The following is a 27,563-nucleotide window of genomic DNA, read 5'->3' on the forward strand; positions in this document are numbered from 1 at the left end:
TTTGTATCTTTTATTAGCTATCATTTTGGGTTATAATTCTCACTATAAAGAGACATAGCTTTCTACATTCTAGTGACTTAATCACTCCACTGAAGTAATTTAATTCCGATGCAAGAATGCAGCAGCTTGCAGCCTGGGCACAGTGTTGGTGGTCTGAGTTTTGTTCACTTCTGTAATCCTGGACAAGAGACCCCCACTCTCATCTCTTTTACATCAGCACAACATGAAAAAACATCATGCCTTCTTCACAGGATTAAGAATGAAATGAAGGGAATTCCCTGGCAGTTGAGCAATTCAGACTCAGTGCTTCCACTTCATGGGGTATAGGTTCAATCCCTGGTTGGGGAACTAAGATCCCACATGCTTTGTGGCATGGCAAAAACACACACACACACACAAACGCCAACAGCAAAAAACAAAATACACAACCAAAATAAAAAGAATTAAATGAAATGGGTGGAAAGTGCTTGGTAAGGTACTTATTAAGCACTTTTGCAAGTGCTTTATTAGTGTGAAATGCTTTTATTATCACAGGGCTGACAGTACCAAATGAAGAAACAATGGAAAGTAAGCCCACCGCTGCAATTCTCCTACAGTGGTGACTGCTTTAGACTCAGTTCTTCAGTTTACAAGCAGCAGTCAGCAACCGCCCACCTTTAGACTAAGCCTGACTTGTTATTTTTGGGAAAAAATATTTCTGGAGCTGTACCTTCAATTATTGCAATGAGTGATTTACCTTCAGGAAGACGACTATAAGATCTCTGTGCTTCCAGGTCCATCTCCTCCCTATATCTGTCTGTGGCTCCCCCCACCAGAGCCTGAGAGGGTGATCCTGCATCTCCCTGGCCATGGCCTTGACAGTGGCCATTGTGGCTGCCACGCCAAGCCTCCCCAGCCACTCTGCCAGCAGGAAACATGATCTGTCCCGTCCCAGCTTTAACCACAGATCCTTGGGCCAAATGGGGTGACATTAAAAAAAAAAAAAAAGATCTAATTAAGTGTAGGAATACCATAAATTCTACTTTTTCCTCTGATTAAAATTATCCAGGAAGATAAAAACAGAGTACATACAGTTTCAGCATTACTTATATGCCTTGGTGCTTAAAATGAGGATTTTTCACTACAGAATCTAATTGGTACTTAAGTATTAATAACAGCAATATGCAATTACAGCAAGAAAAGATTATGAAAGTATAAAACACATTATTTAATCCTATTTAAAACAATTCTTTTTAAGTTTAAAATTTTATGATAAATTGAAATTTCTTATTAATTGCTAATCACAAAGTTTAATGCTTTGGACTATATAATATATTGGGGCTACTGATTATTGCCCTTTTTCTTTTCAGGTACTATTAATTATCATTCAAATAAAAATTCTCTTCTTTTTGTTCCATATGTATACCTGACACATTGGTGAAAAGAGGGAAAAAGGTTACTTAAAATCTTCAAGTAAAACTTCAAAAAATCTTCTCACAGAAGGAGGTTTAACACATCACAGTCTGCTCATAAGCACAAAATTTACAGTCAAAAGTTGCACATAAAGGGTTTATTTTAAATGTTTTAAGGATAGGATAGAGTTACATCATAATTATAAAAATTACTTACAGAATTAACAGCTTTATATTGTTTATACTTCTAAATGCAGAGAACAGGGAACTGTCTACACATTGTATAAAATAAAATTAAAATTAAAAATGAATTCAAGCTTGAAAGATGAGGTCATTTACCTAATTTTAAAATGCGAACACGAAGACCTCTGAACTATACACATTCGTTCAACTGCACTAATGATGGAAAATACAAAAAGCGCAGCATTTCCAAGGAACCACAGACATTTCAACCATAATTGTTTTCTGTTATAATAATTATTCCTGTTTTGTCTTTGGAGAACTTTCTTTTTTTTAAGACAATCAGCTTAATAATGTTTTCAGGCACTACAATTTGTGACAATCAAAACAGTCTTCTAATGGGTCCACGGCGTTCAGAGATTCAAGCCCAATGCACTTTGGGGTTTGGCACGTAAAACAATAGAAATGAAATCTGGTTTAGAAGCAACTGTGATTGTTTAAGAATGCACAGTCCCTTCAAATGCTGCAAGACATACACAACAGGAAAATCACCTTCTGTTGGCACTACATTTGCTTCACCAGTGCATTTATATCCTACAACCACTAAAACAGCACAGTTAAGCAAATATACAGAAACTGAAAACAAATAAAAACAAAGATAGAAAACAAAAAACCTAAATATATTTAACATGCAATTTTAGTTAGTTACATTGAACATTCTACTTAGAATAGAGCATGCAAAAAAGGATGGTCTGCTTTTAAGGTCTTCCTTTGAAGCTTTACGTGGCAGCCAGACATCACACACGCACACACACGACACAATAATACTATAGCAGGTCAATGAGAAAGGCCAATACGTTTTATACAGAGATTCATGTCTTGTGTTGTCACAAGTCCCATGATAATTTTGGAAATTAATGTTGTATTCCTAGAACAAGGAACCAACATTCCGATACCAGGAAAATGCAAGCAATGCATGCAGATCTGAAACATGAGCCTAAACGAAGCCTGAAATACTCAGCTGGGAAGCAGAGTTAGTCACGGCATCAGGAAGTGTGGTTTAAGCCACCAAAAGAAAAAGAATGAAAAAAGAAAAAAAAAGGGAAAACAACAACATAAAACCCCTTCCCCTTCCTTCAACCCAAAAGGCAATAAATGGAACAATGATTAAAATAATAATGATAACAAATCACACGTCACATTTATCTAGAGAGTGGCAGATCATGTCGTATATTAAAAGTTGCTAAAGGTACTTGCAGAAAAACCACAATGCAAGTCATTAAGTAATGCAAGAAATGTTTCAACTGATCCAACCCTCAGGATACCACCAAAGGACTTTGTTTTTCAGCCTATAGTCCCTGTGTCCTGTTCACGCAGTGCACACTGGACAACTCACTCTCTTGGCCATTCGTGTCCACTTGGACTCGGCGAGCTGGGCTCAGCCTTGAGATTCACATGCAGGAACTCTTACGAGAGCCACCAGTAGAACAGATGACAGATCTGTAGCGTGACACTTGTTTCAACAACAGAAGGAACACCTAAGACCTAGGTACTCACTGCATGGAGAAGCTCACCCCTGACCACCCTGGGTGAGGGCACACTGCAGAGAACCAGGGTGCTGGATTTACATGGTACACAAGGTTACCATACACCAGCACAAGGCAAAGCCTTCCTGAAAGCGAAAACGGGCATCATACAAACCACGTACAGCGTGGCCTTGAAACTAAATAATCTCTTTAACATTAAGAGCAGCTATGAGAGGGGTCACACAGACCTGGTGTTTGACTGCCAGCCTATGTATTTAAGCTTTCTGCCCAAATCTTAGGGAAGATTTTCAACCTCTACAAGACTGGTTTCACAAACCATCTTTCTCCCAGCCAGCTTTCAAACTCCCAGGGATCATCCAAAACAAAGTGATAGGCTGATGTTTTGCTGCTAAACGAACCACTTTTGCAGTTCTGTTTTAGTTCAAACAGCCTTGCAGGGAAGGTTTCAAGGGCTAAGGGTTGCTCTCAGCCACACCCACAAGCCAGTCCAGGTGACCGACCCTGGTGTGGCAGGACCCACCAAATGGAATGAATCCACATTATCAGCACACCATGAGCAAGAACACACAGCACCAAAAAAGGTGTCAGGAATTTAAGCTGTTAATTGTCTAGACATGATTTGAGGGGAAAGTCGAGGGGGAGAAGCCTTCTGACCATAATCATACACCAGTAATAACAGTAATAATAACAAAGGGATCCGAGAGAACTTGGTAAAAGACAACAATGCCATTCTTACATTTCTAATATAAAAGTACTATGTTCTTCCAGGAACTTACCAAGTACACATAAACCACTGATATACTGTTGCCTTTTAAATCCATGTACTAAAAACCCAGACTACTAATTTGTACAAATAGTGGACCAAATGCATCATCCAAAATACACCTGTATTACACAATGTGGACCAAGTACCTGGGCTTTGCTTTAAAAAAGTTTTTAAGATAAAAAAAATGTAAACAAAAAATGTACAAAGCTTAAAAGCAGCCTTTTACCTAGATTTCTAATTGTTTTGTAAATTCTAATGTGGGTCATTAAACATCCACAAGTGATTCATGTTTGAATTTACAGTTTAAAGCCTCTGGATTGAAATGGTGCTCTGAACTTCTGACTTTCGACACAAGCTGAATGTCCCGATGTTCTTCCTGTGCCCAGATTTAATTTTTAAATAAACAGCAGTGATATAAAGTCAAGCACTCCTGTTAAACTGGAGAAAATTATTTAACTCCTACCTCAATCCACAAAGAACTGCCAATGAAGTGTGTGTGTGTGTGTGTGTGTACACAGATCTGTGTGTGTGTGTATATATATATTATATATGTATACACACAGATATAGATAGGTAGATATACATACATATATATCTTAAAAAAAAAAAAAGAACAAGGCAGTAACAAAAATGCAACCAAACTATGCTTGCATTGTGGCAGCAGAATAAGTGTTAAGAGTGAAGGGGAAAGTGGATAAGATCTATTACAATTTTAAATGACTATGATACTAGCTTAACTTTTACCAGACTTGCCTGTAACTCCCTTCCAAACAGACAGACTTCTTTTAAGAGGAAGGAGTTCCTTACACAAAATGCTTTGTGTTCACATAAATCTGTACGATTCAGAACAAGACCAGTTCTGCTGGCAGAGATTGTGGGTTCGCAGGGACATTTAAGCTTTCATTAAACTGGAAAGCAATCAAGTCTTTATGTCTACAAATTATACATTTAATAGTTCCACAAATTTGGTAAAGTTCGTGATGACATCTAGGATGTTTTCACCAAATCGTAGACATAAATATGGAAATCATCATCAAACTTGATGAAATAGACAGACGGTTTGGCTTCTACTTGATGAATGACCATGCCAGTCCTTTTAGAGCCATCTTCTTTGGCATATTCCACTTGTTTGCCCACCAGGCTGTCCACAACTTCTCCCGGTTCCCTTTCTGCTGGAGGTGAATCATCTATATTTAAAGGGGGGAGAAAAAAAAGAAGAATTTAGAGTCAGTTTTTAGATACACACCAACTCACATATTTTAATAATTTTTAAAAATGTTTTTAATAGCCTGCATTCATCTTGATTTTCTAGACCAAGAGTCAGCAAACTTTTTCTTCAATGGCCAAACAATAAATATTTCAGGCTTGAAGCCATATGGTCTCTGTACCAACTACTCAGCTGTATCTCTTTGTGTGAAAATAGCCACAGATGACACATAAATGAATGGTGTGACTGTGGGCCAATAAAACTTTATTTACAAAAATCTAGATATGTAAACAATTTCAAAAATCATAACCAGAAATTCCTCTGGCTCCTATTTAATTGTAGCTATAATTACCTAATGAAGTAATAAGGACTAAAAGAAGGAAAAGGTCAAGAAAAAACCAAATACAGTTCACCCTTGAACAAAGGAGTTTGAACTGTATGGGTCCACTTATACCAGGATTTTTTCCAACAGTAAACAGATCTGCAGTTAGTTGAATCCATGGATACAGAGGAACCACAGAAATGAAGGGCTGCCCATAAGTTATATGCAAATTTTCAACTGCTCAGAGGGATCAGTTCCCTGCCTCAACCCCCAAGCTGTTCAGTTGTCAACTATAATAATATCTTTCTTTTTTAAAAAAAATGTTATTGACATATAGTTGATTTACAATGTTGTGTTTTATAACTTCTTAAAAATAAGTCTGTATTGATTTCCCTGGTGGTCCAGTGGTTGAGAATCTGCCTTCCAATGCAGGGGATGTGGGTTTGATCTCTGGTCAGTAACAAAGATCCCACAAGTCACAGGCTAACTAAAGCCCATGGGTGCTGCAATTAGAAACCACAGGCTCTGGAGCTTGCACACCACAACCAGAGAGAAGCCTGCACATTTCACAAGGAAGATCTTGCATGCCACAACTAAGACCTGATGCAGCCAAAAATAAATAATAAACCTAATTCCTTTCAGTAAAAAGAAGTCTTGCTTTACTTTGAAATGATTTTAAAGCAGACTGCCTATTGGGATTACTGAGAATGTACTACACACTTAAAATACCTACGAATCCCTGCCTTATCTTGGGACTCCTTAAAGCTTTTTTCCCTCAACTTCATTTCATTACACATGGCGCTCCTAACCAAGTTTCAAAATAAAAGAGATTTCTCATGCTATAAAAATATGAGCTAGGTGAACTGAACTGAATCTCGGAGGATGGATGGGGCACCTGAACATTTTTTAAAAGTCCCTAAGAAAATCTGAGTGTTGGAAAACGTTGCTCACTCCATGACCTAACAAGAACTCTGTAAATTCTAGGAAAACACAGAAAAGTGAGAGCAAATAATCACTGTCAACAACAAAGAAACAACGTACAAAGAGGGAGTTGGCAAGGGGATGGTGCTAGGCAATTACATTTCTATTTTAAGAAACCCCTTACAGGTCCTGAGTCACTCAAACTCTTTCCCACGGAGCGACAGAGAGCCTTCAAGTAGGACAATCAGGTATCCTGGCTGTCCATGCTTATGCCAGTCACCCCGACACACTAGTTAGCAGTGCACCTTTTAATTTCCACATGCATCTTGGTCTGGACCATATCTTTTATTTACATTAACAGCAGTTTGCTCTTTGATTATAATAAATTCTCTCACTGAATGATATAATCCGGAACCTACAATTCTGATCTCACGAAATACAAATAATCCACATGAGCATATTATCAGTTCTGGAGGAGTGAAGAGGAAATCTAAGCTGAACTCTTCTTCAACAGCGCTCTTCCATCAATTAGCAGCATCATACCATACCACACTTTAATAGCACCTCATGTGGATGAAGAAATTCCATATACATGACTGCCATACGTTTTATAGTAACCATGAATGAAGAAGCAAGAGACTCAAACAAAGGCCACCACAGAGCTCTTTATATCAGAACATCAACAAGGATTCTAACAGCAAATAAACTTGCATACCACTCAATCAAAGGAAAGAAATGCGAGGATAAAGACATGGTCGGTACAGGCAATGGGTAATGTGCAAATGACTCCATACTTTCTATTATCAAGTCAACAGTACCTGCTTTAGACATTTCTCTACAAAAACGTTAAAAATTTCATATAGGATGGAGAAAAGCTTTTAAGGAATGCTCTCATCACTAAATTCCTGTCTATACAAACACTTTCCATTATACATTTATAACAAATACACACAAACTAAAAAAAAAAAAACTCTAAGAAGGCAGAAGTCAGGGCCAGATGACCATGAGTGGGTTCACTGAGCAGCATGTTCACAGAGAGAGCTTAAAAAAAAAGACACAAAAACGAACAGAGGATATCACACTGCTAATATATCCATTGTCTATCAGCCACAATTGTCTAAGGCAAAGATTTCATGTGTTTGAAGAAAAGCTATTGAGTAGTTAAAAAAAAAAGGCTCACCTAAAAGTGAAATTAAGAAAATAATTCTAGTCACAACAGCATCAAAAAGAATGAAATACTTAGAAATACATTTAAAAAGTGCAAAACTTAACAAAACTACAAAACATTATTCACAGAAGAAAAAAAACTCAATGAATGAGAAAACATCCCACACTCATGGGTCAATAGCTTAACACTGTTAAGATGGCAATACTCTCATGCCAAACTGACCGAGATATTCAACACAATACCTAACACAATCTCAGCTGACTTCTTTGCAGAAACCGACGAGCTGATTCTAAAATTTATATGAAATTGCAAAGAACAGCCAAAACAATTCTGAAAGAAAAGGAGGAAGATTCACACTTCTTGATTTTAAAACTTAAAGAATGAAGTTGGACCTAATATCACATTATAAACAAAAATTAACTCAAAATGTATCAAAGATCCAAGTAAGAGTTAAAGACCAACATATACAAGGCTTCTAGAAAACATGAGGTAAATCTTTATAACCACCAGGATGCCTAGATTCAAAAAGACGAATGAATAAACAAAATACAGTGTATCTATTCAATGGAGTTGTATTTGGGCATTAAAAGAAATGAAGGATGGAGACACACTACAACACAGATGAGTCCTGAAAACACTAAGCTGAGTAAAAGAAGCCAGTCACAAAGGACACCATATTATATACTCTTTTTCATATAAAAATCCAAAGTTCAGAACAGGAAAAGGAAAATATTCTTGGCAAAAGGGTGAATAATTTTACAACCTAACTAAAATGATCACTTATCCCTAATAATTAAAAATTTTAAATGTATCTCCATAAGAATTAATCAAAGACCTTGTTTTGAAATTCAAATTCCTTTTGAAGTATCAAAAGTAAAAGCTGTCAATTTATACTTACTAGAATCGGGCATAATGCGAAGGTCGCCTTCTTTATAATCATCTAAGAGCTGGTACATGTATAAGACAGGATCTTTCTCATAGGTGATGTAAAACCATGTGTTCATGATAGGGGCGCGTGCTAAGACCATTCCCCTCCACTCGTCTTTAGAGCCATCCTCTGTCTCAAACATGTGCTCCACTGCTTTGCCAATCATTGTGTCGGCTAGGTGTGCATCACTGATTCGAGATGTTGCTAGGGACAAAAAAAGCAAACAGTGGTTTACAAAATATGCACTGTGAAGACTGAACTTACTCAAATAAATGAATTCTGAAATACACTATCAGGCTTCAGAATCATGTGGAGGCCTGTACAGAGGACAATCACCAAATTCACATTACTGACCCAGCCCAGGATGGATCCCATGGAATTACTATGCTCCGAGTCACATTACTGAGAGAATCTGTTTTTCTTTCTCTGAATTCATCTGCTCTTGGTAACTGTACTTAATTAAAATTTTTTGTTGTTTATTCAAGGTATAAAGCATTTTGGTTACAATTTAATAATTATTTTTAAATTATTAATAATTATAGACTTACAGAAGAGTTCCAAAATCAGTACTGTCCCTATATAACTTTTACCCGCTTTCCCTTTACATTTACATTTACAAAATGGTCATTTATTAAAATCAAGATATTAACCTTCAAGGCTTAGGATTTTACTCTTGCCCCTACAATCTATTTTTGACAGTAATCAGAGTGGTATTTGTGGCAGTTACACCAGATTATGGTGATCACTTGCTTAAAATACTCCAGCATTTTCCTTTCATAATCTGAATAACAAACTGTTTCTCCAGAGCCAAAGCCCCTCAGCCATCATTCCCTGCTGGTCCTCTGCCCTCCTGTTCTGTCACCTTCCTCCTACTGCCTACACCTCAGCAGCATGGGCATCTTTTTCTGGGATGCCCTTGGGCTGACCAGGGCTGACCATGGCCCCCACATCCTCAGGGGTTGGCTCTTCCTGAGCAGGTGTCCTCCCTGAGGCTCTCCAGGCCCATGTTATAAAGAGCGCCCCATCGCTCAGTCACCTGAGTTTTATTTCTTAAAGACATTCATCACTACCTATAATTATCTTTACACGTTTGTTTACTTCCTTTTAGACTGCACAGTGATGACAGCAGAGGCCTTTACCATCTTATTTTCGATACTGTGATCACAGGGGTTCAACATTTGCTGTGTGAATTAATTATTTCAGAGGAAAAGCAGGTTGTTCTAGATTGTCATTAGGAACACAGGTGAAAAATGACAAGCTTCTTTTCTAATACTGGGAAAATTATGGAGGAGCCTATTGATGTTAAGATTTTTCCATTCTTCATATTTCAGATAATTCTTTAAGGAAAAAAGGCACTTCTATCTCACTCACGAGGACTTCAATTTTATCAGAAAGACACTCTAAACACAAATGGTAGTTTTGTTTACATGTGCAATCATTACCAAAAATAACAGATTCTCTGCTGCACAACACTAAAGCAAAATCCCACCAGTTTCTCCAAACCAGAAGGTATCAAACTTTCTGACCTCAGGACTCCTAAATTTTTTGAGCATTTGTTTATATGGATGATAAATATCAGTATCAACTATTTTAGAAATTATAAATGATGTATCTAAAGGTATTTTAAGATACCCACAGAAATACATTTTTAAGGAAAAATAACCATTTTCTAACAAAATTTTAATATATATCTAGCTTTAGAAACAGGCAGCGAGACTCATATCTGTTTCAATATTCAATCTTTTTTGCATCTACTTTTAGCTGACATGTCAAATTACAAAGATATGCTGTTGAAAAAGAGTATTTTATTAGCCTTTTCAAATCTAGATATTCTTCTCTGATACCACATCAAAACTCAGCGACTCTTGGCTTTCCTTAAAGGTTAATTGCACTGTAGAATCTGAAATCATTATCAATAAACTTCTGTCACACTATTAAATTAAAATTCGTCTGCAGAATACATAAAGAATTCCTGTAACTCTGCAACAAACAAAGCAAATTGAAATAACCCAATCAAAAATGTGGGCAAAGGAATAGGTATTTCTGCAAAGATGACATATGAATGGTCAAAAAGCATATAAAAAGATGTTTAGCATCACTAATTATCAAAAAAAATTCAAATTACAATCAATAGAAAACAACAAACGTTGGTGAAGATGAGAAATTGAAATCCTTATGCACTGTTGGTGGGACTGTAAAATGTTAATGAACACTATGGAAAAACAGTATGTATACAGGCACCTCAAAAAATTAAACAAAATTACCGTTATGATTCCACTTCAGGGTAAATGCCCACAAGAACTGAAAGCAGGGCTTGAAGAGATATTTGTACACCCATGTCACAGCAGCACTATTCACAACAGCCATGGTAGAAGGAACCCACCAAGAGTCCAATCAGGGATGAATGGGGAAAAAATGTGGTATACACATACAATGGAATATTACTCAGCCTTAGAAAGGAAGGAAATCCTGTCACATGCTACAACATGAATGAACCTTGAGGACGCTATGCAAAGGGCAAGCAAGAATCTAGTCACAAAAAAGCAATACAACGATTCTACTTATGATGTACCTAAAGTTATCAAATTCACAGAAACAGGATGGTGGGTACAGGGGCTGGTGGGAGGGGGAAAATGAGTTGTTTAATGGGGAAAGAACTGCAAAATAAAAAAATTTGGAAATCTATTCCATAACAATGTGAATATACTTAACACCTCTGAAGTGTACACTTGAAAACAGCTATGGTAGTAAATTTAATGTTTTGTGTTTTTACCACAACAAAAAAAAAAAACCTGTTGGTCTTTGAATGGATCTTTCACCAATACATGATTTGGTAACATCATGCACTGTTCGTATCAAAAATATATTCACTGAGCTATGCATATCTTCCAAATAGTGGGAAACCTCAGTATGTAACTGTGAAAGGATGAGAGAGATAAAGGCAAATTTATACCTTAAAGATTATTATGAATTTTGATCTCATAAGGCATATGAATATGCTTCAGGGAACCTCAAGAGTCCCCAGACCACTCTTTGGGAATCAGTACTCTGTGATGTCACTTTCTCTCACCTTTAGCTTAAGGTTAAGGAAAACAAAACTAAGTTAAACGTACTGCCTAAAGCAAATTAGGAAAAACCATTTTCTTTCTACATAGAATATAAATGAAGTCCAAATAACTTTTCAGAATAAAGTATCACAGGGAATACTATAATTAACTGATAATTATATTAGGCATATAACATAATGCTGGTTTGCACATAGGCCTTTGGATTTCCTTTTGAAAATTGTTTTTCTGCTTACAAAAGCAATTCATGTCAATTGATGGAAACTGAAATGGCCCAGAACTAGAAAGAAAAACATTAAGAAACCCTTAAATCTCATCACCAGAGACACTCCTTTATTTCTGGATATCTTGGTTTGGTAAAATCACTTTTTTTTATAAATCAAGCTAAGTTTTTTCTGCTCTATGATGACAAAAGAACTAACACAGGTCATGTGGCAGAATGCAGTAAAATCTCAAATAAGCTAGTAGTCTTGCCCTTGAAGGGGTCAGAAAAAGAATTATGATAATTAGTGAGCACAAATAATTGATATAAATGTGAGGATACTTTTTAAGCCCTAAAGGGAAGATTCTTCCATGTTAGTTTCTAATGTGGGAAATGGACTGCTCTCAAGATCAAGAGGAAAGAGGACATGCCTCACAAGGAACAATGTGTTCAGTCACACTTAAAAGAGATAAAGTTTCAAATGCCAAAGATTTACTATTACACAATTAGTTACCTGTAGTTAAAAATACAAATTTAAAGAAAGACTTCTGTGAAAACTGAACTATATTTATACTGGATGAGTAAAGACAACATCTGCTATCTAAAGCGAAGATTAAAAAGTAACTTGCTGCTCTGCCAAAATTAACCTGACGGGGAAGCACTGCCCCAGGAACACCATGGTAAAAACAAAGGGATAGGGGACTGGGTAAGCTTCTTCCCTTGAAAATCTGATCCCAAAATTCTATCCTCCAAGTACAGAACTGCTCAAGCTATATTTGTAAAAATACAAGCTTTTAAAGGACAATTACAGAAACATAAACCAGATTCAGGCAATGGCAGTATCACTGTAAAAATAAGAAAACATTTCAAAGCAAATACTCTGAAGAAAAGAACATTAATTTGGGAGTATTCTATTGATCTTAAAATCTATTTTATTTTATTCTTAAAAATAAAACCAGTCATTATGCCTAAGGTATGCAAGGCAAAACTGATTCATATGACATTTAAAGTCATTCATAGCTCCTATGAGGAGAAGGAAACGGCAACCCGCTCCAGTTTTCTTGCCTGCAGAATCCCATGGACGGAGGAGCCTGGTAGGCTGCGGTCCATGGGGTCACTAAGAGTCGGACACGACTGAGCGACTTCACTTTCACTTTTCACTTTCATGCACTGGAGAAGGAAATGGCAACCCACTCCAGTGTTCTTGCCTGGAGAATGCCAGGGACAGAGGAGCCTGGTGGGCTGCCATCTATGGGGTCGCACAGAGTTGGACACGACTGAAGTGATTTAGCGGCAGCATAGCCCCTATGACCATTTGTGTATATAAAAAATAAACTGAGGCTGTCATTAAAAAAAAAGAAAAAAAAGCCATTCATTTCCCACAAACCTTGCAAAACAAACCCTTAAAAATATAGTATAATAAAATTCACATGCATTGGTTGCTTAAATTTTGGCTGAAAGTACAATGATCACTTTGTAATAATACACAATGAAAGATACACTTCACCTAAAAGATTCTAAAATAAACACATGAAATTTTTCTTAGCTATTATATGACGAAATAAGTACATTGAATATTTGAGCTAATGAGAAATACTCTTACCCATCAGAGTCCAGATAAACTGTGAGCAAAATGTGGGAAATAATTATATTAGAAATTATTAGATTGTCAACTTCTTAGGGATTTTATACATCTTTATATCCCTTACAGTTCCTTTGAACTGTGGTTTCAGGACATCTGCTGAGCAGTTTTTATGGTTGTAGGTGACTGATTTAAATATGTAGCATAAGTGCTTATACTCCAATAAAAAGACAAATACCGGTAATGCAAAAAAATCAAAAAGCAACCATTTCAAAAATCCTTTTTAAGGCATATAATGCACAAATAGTAAAGAGAACTTACCAACTCTATCAGGGAGGACTTCAAGCGCAGAAACTCTTTCATCTTTATTAAGTTCTAGTCCATAAACACAGTCAAATCCATCGTATTTTATAAGATACAAAGAAGGGTTTACAGGCACCTGGTCCAGAACGGTTCCTTTCCACTGGGTGACAGGGCCATTCCCCTCCTTCCACCCATGCTGAATCCTGCAGCCTACGATGTTCCGCCGAGGCTGGGAAACAGGTTTGCTTGGTCCCACACTGCTCCGATGTTTTCTGTATTCACACATATACACACGTAAGGTATCTTCTCAAAGTATGCACTCCTACCAACACAACTGCTGCTAGCTAGCATGCTCTCATCAGAAATGATCCCGGTCCTGTGCAGGCTAACGCTGTCACACCCAGGGTTCGGGTGGCTCCAGCCAGCCACCTGCCAGTCCCACAGCCGTGCAGCGGTGGCTCACAGGGGGCCCATTTCAAGCAATTGGAGCTTCCTGTGCACCTTAAGTGTGTAGGCAGAAAAACACAGGACTAGCCCGTAGAAACTAAGCTCTAAAATTAAGCATCAGTTTTTCAGCTTTCTGAGTTTCTTTTAATTCAATCAACTTACAGTTATCCAAGTAAATCAAAGAAAGACAAGGGCTGACTACATGGAATAACTGCATGTGCGTATGGCTTTATGAAACAGAAATCCATTTCTCATCAAAATGAAATGTGTAACTATTCAATTTCAACCACTGTTATGCCCACATAGCTTTATTCCCACTGGCTTAAACAATAAGAATAAACTAGACATTTAACTTTTTCTTAAACTAAGTCCAGGCTGGCTTATATTCATGCATTTATACCATCATTACTTCTCTAGAAAGCACATAACCTTCAACCCTTAAATTTGTAGCAAATAATGTAATATTGAAAATTATTCAAGTGACATACATCAGTTACAAACAATTGAAAAACCTACATACAATGTTTACAAATAATACACCTGGCTCTTGATGTCAGGAGGAAAAAAAAACACCTTCATTTCATGGAGCAATCCAAAGACAAGGGACAAGACTTGGCTTGAATGCAAGCTGAAGGCCGAAGCCATGCTGGCACATGGATGCTGCTATATGCCAAGAATGAAAAAATTTAGAGAGCAGAAAACAACTGCTTTTCTGCTACACTTTTATAGGCATAAAGCTCTCATCTGGTAAACTATAAAAGTGGTGAATAAATGGCATAAATACAAATGTACCTTTAAAAAACAAGTAATTTATTATAGGATGTAATATTTAAAATTACAATTGTATATATTTGAAGTAGACCAGCTTGGTAAACTCAGTGGGTTTGTGAAACAGAGAAAACAGGTTACAGCAAACCATTAAAGCTGCCTTAATGAGGCCTATAATCAGTTGACCCAATCCTTTACCTAAGCAAGAGAGGGAACACCATTTGGGGAACATCTCAGAAGGAAAACTTCTCCAGTCAGACTGTAAAAGGATTCACAGGATTACATACAGGATTGTGAGACCATGAGACCGGAAGACGCTGTGTCTGCCCCAGCACTTAAGGCTTTGCACACACCCAGCCAAAAGGCCTTCCAGGAAAGGTAGAACCATACACTGAGGTCACAAGCTGAGAATAACATCCTGAGAATAGGATGAGGCCTGAGGATAAAGGAAAGATGAGGTTCAGGTGCTAGGCAGACCTCAACAGGTAATACAGAGGAGACCACACAGAAGTGCATTAAGTGTGCCATGGGAATACTGAAGAGCTCTGCAGCACGGACAGCCCTCCTGGTATAGTGTCACCCCTTCCCATGAACAAGAGTCTCAGGAGAGGACCATGGTGGCAACAACGGGCAACCAAAGCAAACCCAAGAATATGTCCACAAGGTAGATGGAAACTACCACCTAAGATTATGCACACACAAAGGCCATGAAAGAGGAACTTACATCAGAAACAGAAGAGCCCAGATGAGAGGCAGCCACATGAGAGAAGATGCAAGAAAAATCAGACACACTCAAGAAACAAGCAGCAATTTGAAATCTTTTCAGAAATGAAGACTAGACTAGAAGAACATGGAAGAAATTGACACCAAGGAGCATTTAAGGAAAATTGTTGTTCTTTGGTCATTAAGTCGTGTCCAACTCTGCAAACCCACAGACTGCAGCGCATTAGACTCCTCTGTCCTCTACTATCTCCCAGAGTTTGCTCAAATTCATGTCCATTTAAGGAAAATAGATACTAAAAAAAGAGACAGACGGGAACAGATATGAAATTCCAACTTCTATATAACAGAATCACCCAATAGCTAAAATCAGAGGAACAGAAAAAATACTAAAATAATTCAAGAAAAATATCCTGAAATGAAAGACTGAAATGTACAAACACATCCCTGTTAAAAGTGACAAGGAACTACTGACGCTAAGACATCCAATAAAACAAACTTTAAACCTCCTTGGCATCCCAGCTAAAGAACCCCATCACTTGTATGGAAAAGCAAATCACAGTGTGACAGTGAGCCTGTGCACCACCAGACAACAGAGTGATGGACTTTCAAGTTCTCAGGAAAGAAAATGTGAGATGATGATTTCATAGCCAAGAATTCTATACTATTCTCCAAGTAAAAGTACACAGATAAAACTGTGAACAAATAAGAACTTGAGGAATATTGTTCTTACAGATGCTTCCTGAAGAAGTTAACAGTTAGTCATCCATATCCATGGGTTCCACATCCTCAGATTCAACAAAATGTGGACAGAAAAACAAAGTTCCAAAAAGCAAAGCTTGAATTCGCCACATGCAGGCAACAATTTACATAACGTCTACATTGTATTTACAACCATTTACACAGTATCTACTCTGTATTAGGTATTATGGGTAACCTAGAGACGATCTGAAGTGTACAGGAGGATGTGTGTGGGTTATGTGCAAATACTACACCATTTTATATAATGGACTTGAGCATCCGTAGATTTCGGTATGGTGTCAAGGGTCCTAGAATCAATCCACCCCAGATACCAAGGGACCGCTGCATAGGACATTTTCAGATAATCAAGAACGCTTAGAAAGCTTTCAGCACAGAGCTGAAAGTAAGCAGTGAGCATCTCTTACTGCAGAACAAACATAGGGAAAAGAGAAATACAGCAATATGTAACTACTATCTGCTCTGACAACAGAGTTAACACCACTCTGAAAAGGAGAAGTGAAGAAGAATACCTGTAAAGTACAAGAAGTTCACTAAACAAAAGAGTATGACTTGGAACAGAGTACTTTATATTAAATGGAGAGAAAGCAGAGAAGCAGGAGCTAAATTCAATACTGTTCATAGTGAGGAACCAATCTATATAACCCAAAATAAGTCAAGATTGGTTAATTTTAAAAGACTGCAGTATAAAACTTAGTGGAGAGAAAAGCCTTAATAACATACTATCAGTCAGTAACTTATTTAACTACTAATAATACTCAAACCTAAAAGTAACTCAAGACCTCTTCATAATCCCTGAAAATGGGCCACTACATCCAACTGGCCCTCTGTGGGGATATATGGATGTGAAGGTGATTACATTTCTTCTTTAGAACACAGGTATCTTTTCGAGCATTACATTTTTCTTCAAATAGACAATTACCTATCCTCTTTTGATCTTTAGGAAAAAGTCCTTGTGATTCATCCTGAGTACAGGATCAGGTTTTCTTCAAAGCAAAGGCTGAGGTTGGTCTCCAAAACTCACTGAAGAAACAATTCAGTCATATGCACCATTTTATAATTCACAGACATTCTATTATTACTACCAAAATTATAAGCAAATATAGCATCTTCACCGGTTTGATGATTCATTTTAACGTGTCAAGTTGGCTGGGCCACAGTACTAAGATACCTAGTCAAACATTACTCTAAATGTTTTCTGTGAAGGTATTTTTCTACATGAAACTAACATGTAAATCAGCAGATAGATTGCCTTCCATAATATAGGTGAGTCTCATCCAATCAGTTGAAGGTATTAATATCAGGTCTTCCCTGGATCTCCAATCTCTCTGTGCACACAGCATTGGTGCTGTTTCTCTGGAAAACACTGATTACAAACAGAAAAGATTCTATCCTAGATTCAGAGGCATGAAATTTTCTACTACCATGATTCTCAACAAAACCAATATACACTTAGCAACTGATAGCAGAAAAGGGCAACTGGAAGACTCAGAGCAGTTCAGTCATTCATCCTTCCTACACTCACTAGTGGCATTCTTCTGTAACGTGCAGCTGCTTCTGAAGAGGGAGATGCATGATGCGCTCTTTAATCACATTTCAGAACTAGCACTTTTCATCCTGGTCACCTCCAGTGGAAGTACACGAGACTCTCCTCCCTCTTCCGAACAACACGAGGGACTCAAATCTAGCTAGCAAGCAGCCCTATTCAGAGTGGTTCCCATACCCTTTAATTCTTAAGAAACATGACCCTTCCTTTTTTGCATGGATTTTATTTTCTCACTTTCTTTAAGGGAATTTTAATCATTAACTTTTGTTACATAATATGTGGTAATAATAGGCCTGGATTACTCCCTGGTTGGGGGAACTTCCTGCAAGTCGTATGGAGCGGTCAAAAAAATACAAATAAATAAATAAATTACCTACTTATTAAGCTTACAATTTTCTACTAAAGTACACAATTAAAACCCAAGCAAGACGAAAAATAACCAAAAAAAAAAAAATTAAATAACAAAAAAAAATTCTTAGTAAAGGAAGGAAAAAATTTCAAAAACAAACACCTTAGCACCTTAGTAACCCTTTCCTGGCCACTTTCACCACACTACCAGAAATTTAGTCTTTTGTTCCAAATTGTTATTAATCTTGCTTAGTTCAGTCGCTCAGTCATGTCCAACTCTTTGCAACTCCATGAACCGCAGCACACCAGGCCTCCCTTTCCATCAATAACTCCCGGAGTTTACCCAAACTCATGTCCATTGAGTCGGTGATGCCATCCAACCATCTCATCCTCTGTCGTCCCCTTCTCCTCCTGCCCTCAATGTTTCCCAGCATCAGGGTATTTTCAAATGAGTCAATTCTTCGCATCAGGTGGCCAAAGTATTGGAGTGTCAGCTTCAACGTCAGTTCTTCCAGTGAATATTCAGGACCGATCTCCCTGCAGTCCAAGGGACTCTCAAGAGTCTTCTGCAATACCACAGTTCAAAAGCATCAATTCTTCAGCGGTCAGGTTTCTTTATAATTCAACTCTCACATCCATACATGATTACTGGAAAAACCATAGCCTTGAATAGATGGACGTTTGTTGACAAAGTAATGTCTCTGCTTTTTTAATATGCTGTCTAGGTTGGTCATAACTTTCCTTCCAAGGAGTAAGCATCTTTTAATTTCATGGCTGCAGCCACCATTTGCAGTGATTCTGGAGCCCAGAAAAATAAAGTCAGCCACGGTTTCCCCATCTATTTCCCATAAAGTGATGGGACTGGATGCCATGATCTTAGTTTTCTGAATGTTGAGCTTGAAGCCAACCTTTTCACTCTCCTCTTTCACTTTCACATCAAGAGGCTCTTTAGTTCTTCTTTGCTTTCTGCCATAAGGGTAGTATCATCTGCATATCTGAGGTTATTGATATTTCTCCTGGCAATCTTGATTTCAGTTTGTGCTTCTTCCAGCCCAGCATTTCTCATGATGTACTCTGCATATAAGTTAAATAAGCAGGGTGACAATATACAGCCCTGACGTACTCATTCTCCTATTTGGAACCAGTCTGTTGTTCCATGTCCAGTTCTAACTGTTGCTTCCTGACCTGCCTACAGGTTGCTACTATCTTACAAATAATTTTTTAAAAACATTCCTTTATTTAGTAGTAAACAAAGAGGATTTTTGTTGCTTTCTGCAACAAATTTTTGCAGCATTTATTTTTTTCTCGTGTATATTTGGTCTTTCTAGATATATTCTCTGGTAGTCAGACAGGGTTCACAAATGCAAACTACAAATTCTTGTAAGCCTCAAAATACTGTTATTTTGTTCTCATCCTTGACTTGCCTAGGTATGCAAGGCAGGCTCAAATTCCCTTTGCCCTCAGTACCTTTATTGCAAAAAGGTATTTTCATTGTCTTTTATCTTCCAGAGTCACAGATACCAGATGCCAATCTGATCCTTGCTCCTTTGAGGGTAACCCATCTTCCTCTTCAAGCTGCTTTTAGAATTTTGTTATTAAGATTCTGAAATGTCACTAGGACTCATGACATGTTTCTAAGTATCCCTCACTAGGACTTGGTCAATTTGTGGAATTAGGTAAAATAGGCTTGAATTTCAGCCTATCTTAAATATCTTACCTAATATTTTTGATTTATATGAACTGATCGTTTCTTTCTCTTAAATAATTTTTCTTTGTAATGAGTGCCACACCTGATATGAGGATAATTTTCACTTTTCTGGCTTCCTTATGAACTCCTGGGTTCAGCCCTGTCTCTGTTGCATCTGCTGCCATCTGAGTGGCAGCATTCTTCCCACCTGCAGAGGAACAAGGTTAACTCTGCTATTCGGTGCATGACTTTCTTTGGTGCTGTCAGTTCCTCAGGTGCCCGATGATTCTTGGTGTCCATATTTTCAGATGCAAGGAAAAGATATAAAGTGGTATCCGTAGCTGAGATGTATTTCTTCAGGCCCAGTCAGGGTCTCTGATGTCTGAGTATGAAGTATAGGTTCAGATAGAGCAGTCAGGACCCAGCTAACTTCAGAGCAGCTGAGACCGTACGGCAACTTCAAGCCAGGGGAGGTAAGGTGAACACCTAATGCAGCTGGTTTCTCACCCGTAATGACAAAAGCAACTGCAGCCAGCCTGTGCTGTCCCTGACCTGAATAGATGCTAGGGGTCTAGTCTGAACATTCAACTTTTTGGAAGTCTTCTTTTTCAGCTCAAAGTTGTTGACAGTTCCTTAGCTTAGCTTAGTTTTTATACTGATACAAATCTATTCCTGTCTGCTGTGTATCTTGCAGAGATTTCTCAGTGTTCTGATCTGTTGGTGGGATGATCTTTCTATATCAATAACAAAAACTGCAAACTTAATGCAAATTACGGTGAAGTACTATTTTCCATCTGCTTATAGAATAAATACAACCCTCCTAGAATAAATACAACCCTTGTTTGTCCTAGTGAACAATCTGGCATCCATTGTCTCAGTGATTTCATGTAACAATGGACAAGCACAAAACTACAGCAAACAATATGTTCTGAGCAGTGTTTGTACCACGGGAAACTGGATATAAAGTTCAATAGGTCTCACTGATTTAGTAAGTAACACTGTATCTGTATGATGAATAACTACATAGCTATTAAAATCACAGAAAAAATATAAAGACATTTTAAAAATATACACAATCATCCAAACAGATATGTAGGAAAAAAACTTTTAAAACATACATTAAATTATTAACAGGCATGATCTCTGGATGACAGTGGATCAAAAATAATTAAGTTGCCTTTCTCTGCATTCACCTGTTATTTTCAAATTTTTCTATGACTTAAGTACTTTACTTTTATAGGCAGATAAAATACAATTTGAAATTATGCTTAAATTAATGCAATGGATGCCTAATTCTGCAAGAAACTATATATAAATAGATTTATACATATTAGCATTATAAATTCCAAATTTTATTTCTGTTGCCTTTTTAGTCAAGAGTAATTTCACTTTTAGAATACCATTTCCCTAATTCTAAAAGAAGAATTAACGATCTAATATAGATATCATTTTTTGCCAAATTTATTTAATGAATAACCTAGTTTGATTGAAAAGGTAGAGGCAGGAAAGAATGAATAGATGGGACCTGCTGGAGGTCCAGTGGCTGGGACTCCAAGCTTCCACTGAAGGGGGCACAAGTTTGAGGAACCAGGAGCCACACAGAAAAGTGCAGCCCCCGAAAAAGGAAAAATAAAACAATGAATGGATGCCTCAACGAATACTAAAGACAAAAACAGTAATTAGAATAATACAATACTTTTACTGCTCCCTGAATGTCCAAACTGTTCAAATACCCTTACAGCCAAAGTGTACAAGGATTGTTTTAAAATATTTTTAAATATGTCAAAATAGTAATTATTATTTAATGTTAAGAGTGAAGAAATATATACTACTTTATTTTTGTGTGTATTTGAAATTTTCCATACTAGAGAAGTTAAAAATTACATATTAGACAAATTTTTATTGTTTTTTAAATTCTAATCACTAATTCGGATTCAAAAATCAGTAAGAAAAATTTTAACAAAAATTAAAGCTTACTTACATGAGTTGAAATAGTATATATAAAAGTAAACAATAAGAACATGTCAGATAACTGGCAGAAGATACAAAAAGATCAAAAACACACTTAGATGGTCATATCTCTAGGTAATTCAATCTAGCAGTATAGGGCTTCTGTGACGGTCCCACTGTGGTTAAGAATCTGCCTTGTAATTCAGGGGACACTGGCTTGAGCCCTAGTCCGGGAAGATCCCACATGCCATGGGGCAATTACTCCCGTGCATCACAGCTACTGAGCCCCCACTCTAGAGCCTGCAAGTTGTAACTACTGAGCCTGCGTGCTGCAACTACTGAAGCCCTCGTGCTCTAGAGCCCACGATCTACAACAAGAGAAGCCACTGCAATGAGAAGCCTGTGTACCACAACTAGAGAGTAGCCCCTGCTTTCTGCTAGAGAAAGTTCATATTGCAGCAACAAAGATCCAGTGCAGCCAAAAATAAACAAAACAGAACAGAAAATACACATATTTTTAAAAAGAACAGTACAGGGAGTTCCCTGATGGTCCAGTGGTTAGGACTTCAAACTGTCACAGCTGAAGACCGAGTTTCAATCTCTGTTGCAGAACTAAGATCCCACAAGCCAGTACAAAAAGGGATGGAAGATTAACAATGTAAAGCAACTAATTTTTTTTAATTTAAAATGAGAGTTCCTGAAATATGGTGATTTTGCTTTATATGTTCTCCTTGGATATGTTATTTTTAATAGCCTTAATGTCTGGTGTTTTCTTGGGGAAAAAAGTCTAACGTGTTCTTAACTATCACTTACCAGGTAGTCAATAAACAAAGAGCAACATTATAAAAAAATACCAAGACATCTCATTCAACTGAGGACACATGGAATTATAGAGCCAAGGGCAATTAAAAGGCTGTATTGTGTCACGATCCAAACAATTCAAGGATAAAAGTAGAGAAACCAGAATGAAACATCTATAATCACTTTCCTTGTCATCTCCATAAGCTATAAACAGCTTTTCCTGTAGTTTCAATGGGAGTAAATGGTGACCAAGTATACAGCATCCAATCACCTTTCACTGCTGTAATTGTGTATATTAATTTCCAAACAACTTAACTTCGTTACCTGATGTGCTTTAAGATATCAGTTCTGATGATGGTTTAGGCCAGTGCTTCTCAAACTTAGGCATGCATTAAATCACCTAGAGCTTCTGAAAACAGTTATCCAAGCCCTGTCCCAGAAACTCTGGGTTCCATTCTGCAGGTCTGAAGAAGAACCAAAGACTTTCTAACAAGCTTCCAAGTGCACTGCTGACTCAGGTAGCACAGCTTTGGTAGTAGAACCGATTCAGAATAAACAGTAACTTCTATACATCCATGTTCCCAAAAAGGAAAACCAAGACTGTAGATAACATTTCTGTACTTTGCTCAATACTTTAAATAATGGTACTGAAAGTACCATTCCGATTATTTTGTCATCAAGAAAAGAATTCCTAAGAACAAACTAGTAGTTACCAGTAAGGAAAGTGAAGGCAGAGGGGCAAAACAGAAACAGGAGATTAAGAAGTATAAACTCCTGTGTATAAAACAAACAAGGATATACTGTACAGTACAAGGAATCTAGCCAATATTTTATAATAACTATAAATGGAGTATAATCTTTAAAAATTGTGAAACACTATGTTGTACACCTAGAACACTGTATAACTCAATTATATGTTGACTTAAACAAAATCTGTGCTGAAAGACCTTTCACCCTTTATCTAGACTCCCTTAATGACTTAAGTTGACTACCATTTATCATCAGTAAATATCTTACTTTTATAGTCAATATTTAAAGGCACTGTACTTCTTATATTTTCAACTATTATAATTCTCCAAAAATAAACCAGTAATGACTCCCACATACTACATACTTTGGTGTATGAATTAATTAACTGACCTCTTTACTTATTTTTTTAATACTGTGAGATAAAAGCAGCTTCCTTACTGTGTTCCAGCAGCTTTCAAAAGAAACTAAGTCAAAATAATTGTCTTTTTGCAAGATGCCCAGCAGCAAATAGAGAGGAAAAAAATAACTGCTTCTCTAGTACTTGCTGCTTGTTAAGAGTTCCTCAGCTGAAACTGGCATTCCCAGCTTAAACCAACAATAAAAAAACAGGATGCAGAAAGGCAAGTTTTCTACCCAAATCACTCTGGCTTTTTCATTATTTTGTCTACATACTGCACACACTGAGAGTATTCAGAGATGTCCATGGCAAGCATCCAAATGCCTCAAGGGTTTTCCAAAGCACTATTCACTTTCACTGGTGTGAATAACAGAGCTACTGGCAAATTGATTAAAAAGTATTCCACATTTGACCAATTTAAAATTGTCAATACCATGGTTCATTTAGATGCTTGCTCCAACTGTGATCTAGGTCTGTGTGCTTGTGACAGAAATATTTTTCACATATGAGACAACAAAACATACAGTTCAGGAAACAGGATGTGGTATCAATAGTTACTATAGGTTCCAGAATCATACTGTCCTGTTTCTGAATCCTAGCTATTTCTTAGATGTGATGACCGCAGACTCAAACTCTCTTTGCACAGAAGGGTTCGAGGTCCCTACTTGACAAGGGATGTCATGAATGAGACTACCACAGGGACAAGAGGAGGGGGGGGGGAAGGAGCACAGTGACAGCCTTGGTCAGTGACTAGTACTGGTGTCTTAGAAAAAGGAAAACATTCCCTGGAAATCCTTAATTCAGTGTGTAAACAGCTCCTGACCCATTTTCCAAATGTACATTAGTGGAAAAGATACCCAAGCCCAGTCACACCTCCCTGAAATGTAAATCTATCGATTATCCAAATTAAGGAAGCCAGACCCACATTCGAAAACTAAAACAAAGAATCACTACAGCTACATCCACCTTATTTGTCCCCCAACTACACTTGCCTTCAAGATGTACCTTCAGTGAAGATGTAATTCCCAAACAACCTCCTGGGAAGCCAGAAAAGAAATGTCCACCAGCTTGTGCCCAAAATACACCAAGTACCCCGGCTCACAAGAAGTACAAAAGTTTCTTTCTATTTACTTCAAAAAATGAGAACAAGACTCAGCTATGCAACATTTCTGAGTGCAGAGACACTCACTGCTCCAAGCAAGCACTTTGGACCTGATTACCAGAATCCCCTCACACCCACGGAGACAGGAGGTGCCATTTGCAGGACATGGGCTCTGCCAGCCCTTGTCTCCTGGGTGTTCCTGTGACTCTCTCAAGCAAGCAGAGGCATCTGCACATGGAGTTATTATTGCACAGTCCCCCTGTACCAACATGGAAAGTGAGAGGAGGCATGACCACCGGTCACTGGCTGCACACAAGGAGTCTGAGTGCCTTACTCTCTGGAGGGCCACAGTGGAGGCAGGCAAGCAGAGAGCGAGGCTCCAAGTTCTGCTTTCCTACATTTGTTTGCTATAAACACTTCATCTGTAATGAAAACCCGAAAACCTCACTGTTCCAGTCCAACAGCATGACTTAATACAAGTTAAGCTGAGCGTTAGGCATACGAGGGATTTGCTAAAGCCCACAGCTGGGCCAAGAGGGACTTCCCACTCCAAGGCCAGCCTCTCCACCACCCATCATCCCCACTTACCCATTCAAGGACAACAGTTAACAGCTTTCATTTGTGATATGCGGAAACTTCTGTTTCAGTTTTTTTCCACCCCACCCATCCTCAAATTTGCACTGAGATCAGAAAAAAAATAGGAAAATGACTGATAACTTTTCAACTTCTCCTTTTTGTTATGTTCAAAGCTTCTACTCCTTAAGTGAGACAAGCACACCTCATATTAAAGCCCTTGATCACGTTTCCTGCATCATGTAACAGATGGGATGAGAGATTCTTTAGCTGTACACGTATGAACTTCAAAAATCAAATGCATAGGTATTTATTCCTTTTTAGGGGAAAAAAGATGAACAATGCTAGTTTTGCAAAGTTAATGTGTAATCTGCTTTCATTTCCCACTGTATTTAAGTGTTTTTTTTCATTACCTTTTATTTATGCCAAGAGATGGTTTACTACTTATGGTAAAGATAATGAGTGGAGATATATTACATAAATTATTAGATCACTAGATATGACAGAACTGTGAAGATGATGGGCAAATAAGTGAAATTTGAGAAATGTTTCATCAAACCTCAGGACTCGCCCTATCTTCATATTTTTACTTTTCAAGTCATTTCTTAAACTGAATATCACATATATTTACATTACATACCCAAGTTTTCCTTAACAGAGACATGTTTTGGTTTAACCACCACCAATTAATGAAAGGCACCTTTATTTATCCAGACCTTCTGTAACAGCACAGAGGACTCTCACACTCTTCGACTACTACAGAGTGGTGACCAAGAGGCACAAGCATTTCAATATGAATAATTTGAAAATAACTGTATAATCAGTCTTGGGAGGTGCTAGGGTCAGTGAGGGTCTCCCATATTTAACAACCTTATGATGAACACTCATACAATCATAGCTGATTTGTTAGAGAGGATTTCATGGTGCAGTAGCCATCACTAGTACTGGTGGATGCTTAGTACCACAGTACCAGTGGATATTGTTGTTTAAGATAGTATAGTAACTCAATTTTCTTTTTGGACATAACTATACACACACACATACACAAATTGCAGGCAGGAAAAAAGTTGCTTTTACATTCTAGTACCTACAGAATTTAAGATTCATACCACATTTGTCACTTAAAATTATCTTTCAACATGAATATGCTTTCTCTACATTACAATATCCTCATTCATTTGAAAATTTTATGAAGCAGTTGAGTGTGCCTGGCAGAGTGCTAGCTAGGTCCTGAATGAACAGGGACGAGATAGCACAGCATTACTCAGTGTGCAGCAAGGCTCCATGTGAGGCTGGCTGCTCTGAGGGTTCAAGAGAGGGCCTCACAGAGATGCCCTCACAGCCCATGTAACCAATGGCCACAATGTGCTATCTAAAAAGGCAAGTTTCTGTAAAATAGATAACCAGTGCAAGTTGAATGCATGAAGCAGGGCACTTAAAGCTGGTGCTCTGGGACAACCCAGAGGGATGGGGTGGGAAGGGACGAGGGAGTGGGGTTCAGGATCGGGGACACATGTGCACCCGTGGCCAATTCATGTCAATGTATGGCAAAAACTATCACAATGTTGTAAAGTAATTATCCTGCAATTAAAATTAATTAAAAAATAAATAAATAAAAAGGCAAGTTTCAGAACCGCTTACTTGTGGGATGTCCGTTTCTTCATCATGCTTGCAGATACACCAGCATGGCCTGAAAGAGAAGTGAGTGTACGTCAATGAATACTGGATTAAAAAATAGTTCAAACTCAGGAAAAAGTTAGCTTATGAAAAACTGCCATATAAAGTATGAAATTAAAATAAACCACAAGGGAATTCCCTGGAGGCCCAGTGGTTAGGACTCTGCAACCACTCTGCGCTTTCACTGCCAGAGGTCCAGGTTCCATTCCTGGTTAGGGAGCTCTGTAGAATCCCACGAGCCACAAGACATGGCCAAAGAACAAAACACCCCCAAAACAGCCAAAATGTAAGAAAACAATTTGCCTACTTTAAGAAAACCATTTGCCTACTTATCTTTTAAACAGAAGATATAAGGGGTTCTGGGAAGATAAAATGACAGGAAGAGCAGTTTATCTGCCTAAATTGGCCACAAAACACAAAAAAAGCAAAATCACATGGATAAAAACTACAACCAAA

At 37.7% G+C, this 27,563-nt stretch overlaps 1 protein-coding gene across 11 annotated transcripts in view; it reads right to left on the reverse strand.

Annotated features, from left to right (window-relative positions):
* Positions 1-1,534: 1,534 nt before the first annotated feature.
* Positions 1,535-27,563, reverse strand: part of SPIN1 (spindlin 1) — an 81,152-nt gene continuing 55,123 nt past the window's right edge. For all 11 annotated transcript variants that reach the window (XM_081572578.1, XM_081572610.1, XM_081572588.1 and 8 more), the window contains 4 exons: positions 27,072-27,120; positions 13,601-13,854; positions 8,401-8,634; positions 1,535-5,071 (listed from right to left, as the gene is read on the reverse strand). In XM_081572578.1, coding sequence (XP_081428704.1) covers positions 4,872-5,071; positions 8,401-8,634; positions 13,601-13,854; positions 27,072-27,120 — 737 coding nt within the window. In that variant the 3' untranslated portion in view covers positions 1,535-4,871. The remainder of the gene's footprint in view (positions 5,072-8,400; positions 8,635-13,600; positions 13,855-27,071; positions 27,121-27,563) is intronic.

The sequence above is a fragment of the Giraffa tippelskirchi genome, chromosome 1 (assembly GCF_054371585.1).
Source record: "Giraffa tippelskirchi isolate mGirTip1 chromosome 1, T2T-mGirTip1v1.2.pri, whole genome shotgun sequence".
NCBI classification, from domain to species: domain Eukaryota; kingdom Metazoa; phylum Chordata; class Mammalia; order Artiodactyla; family Giraffidae; genus Giraffa; species Giraffa tippelskirchi.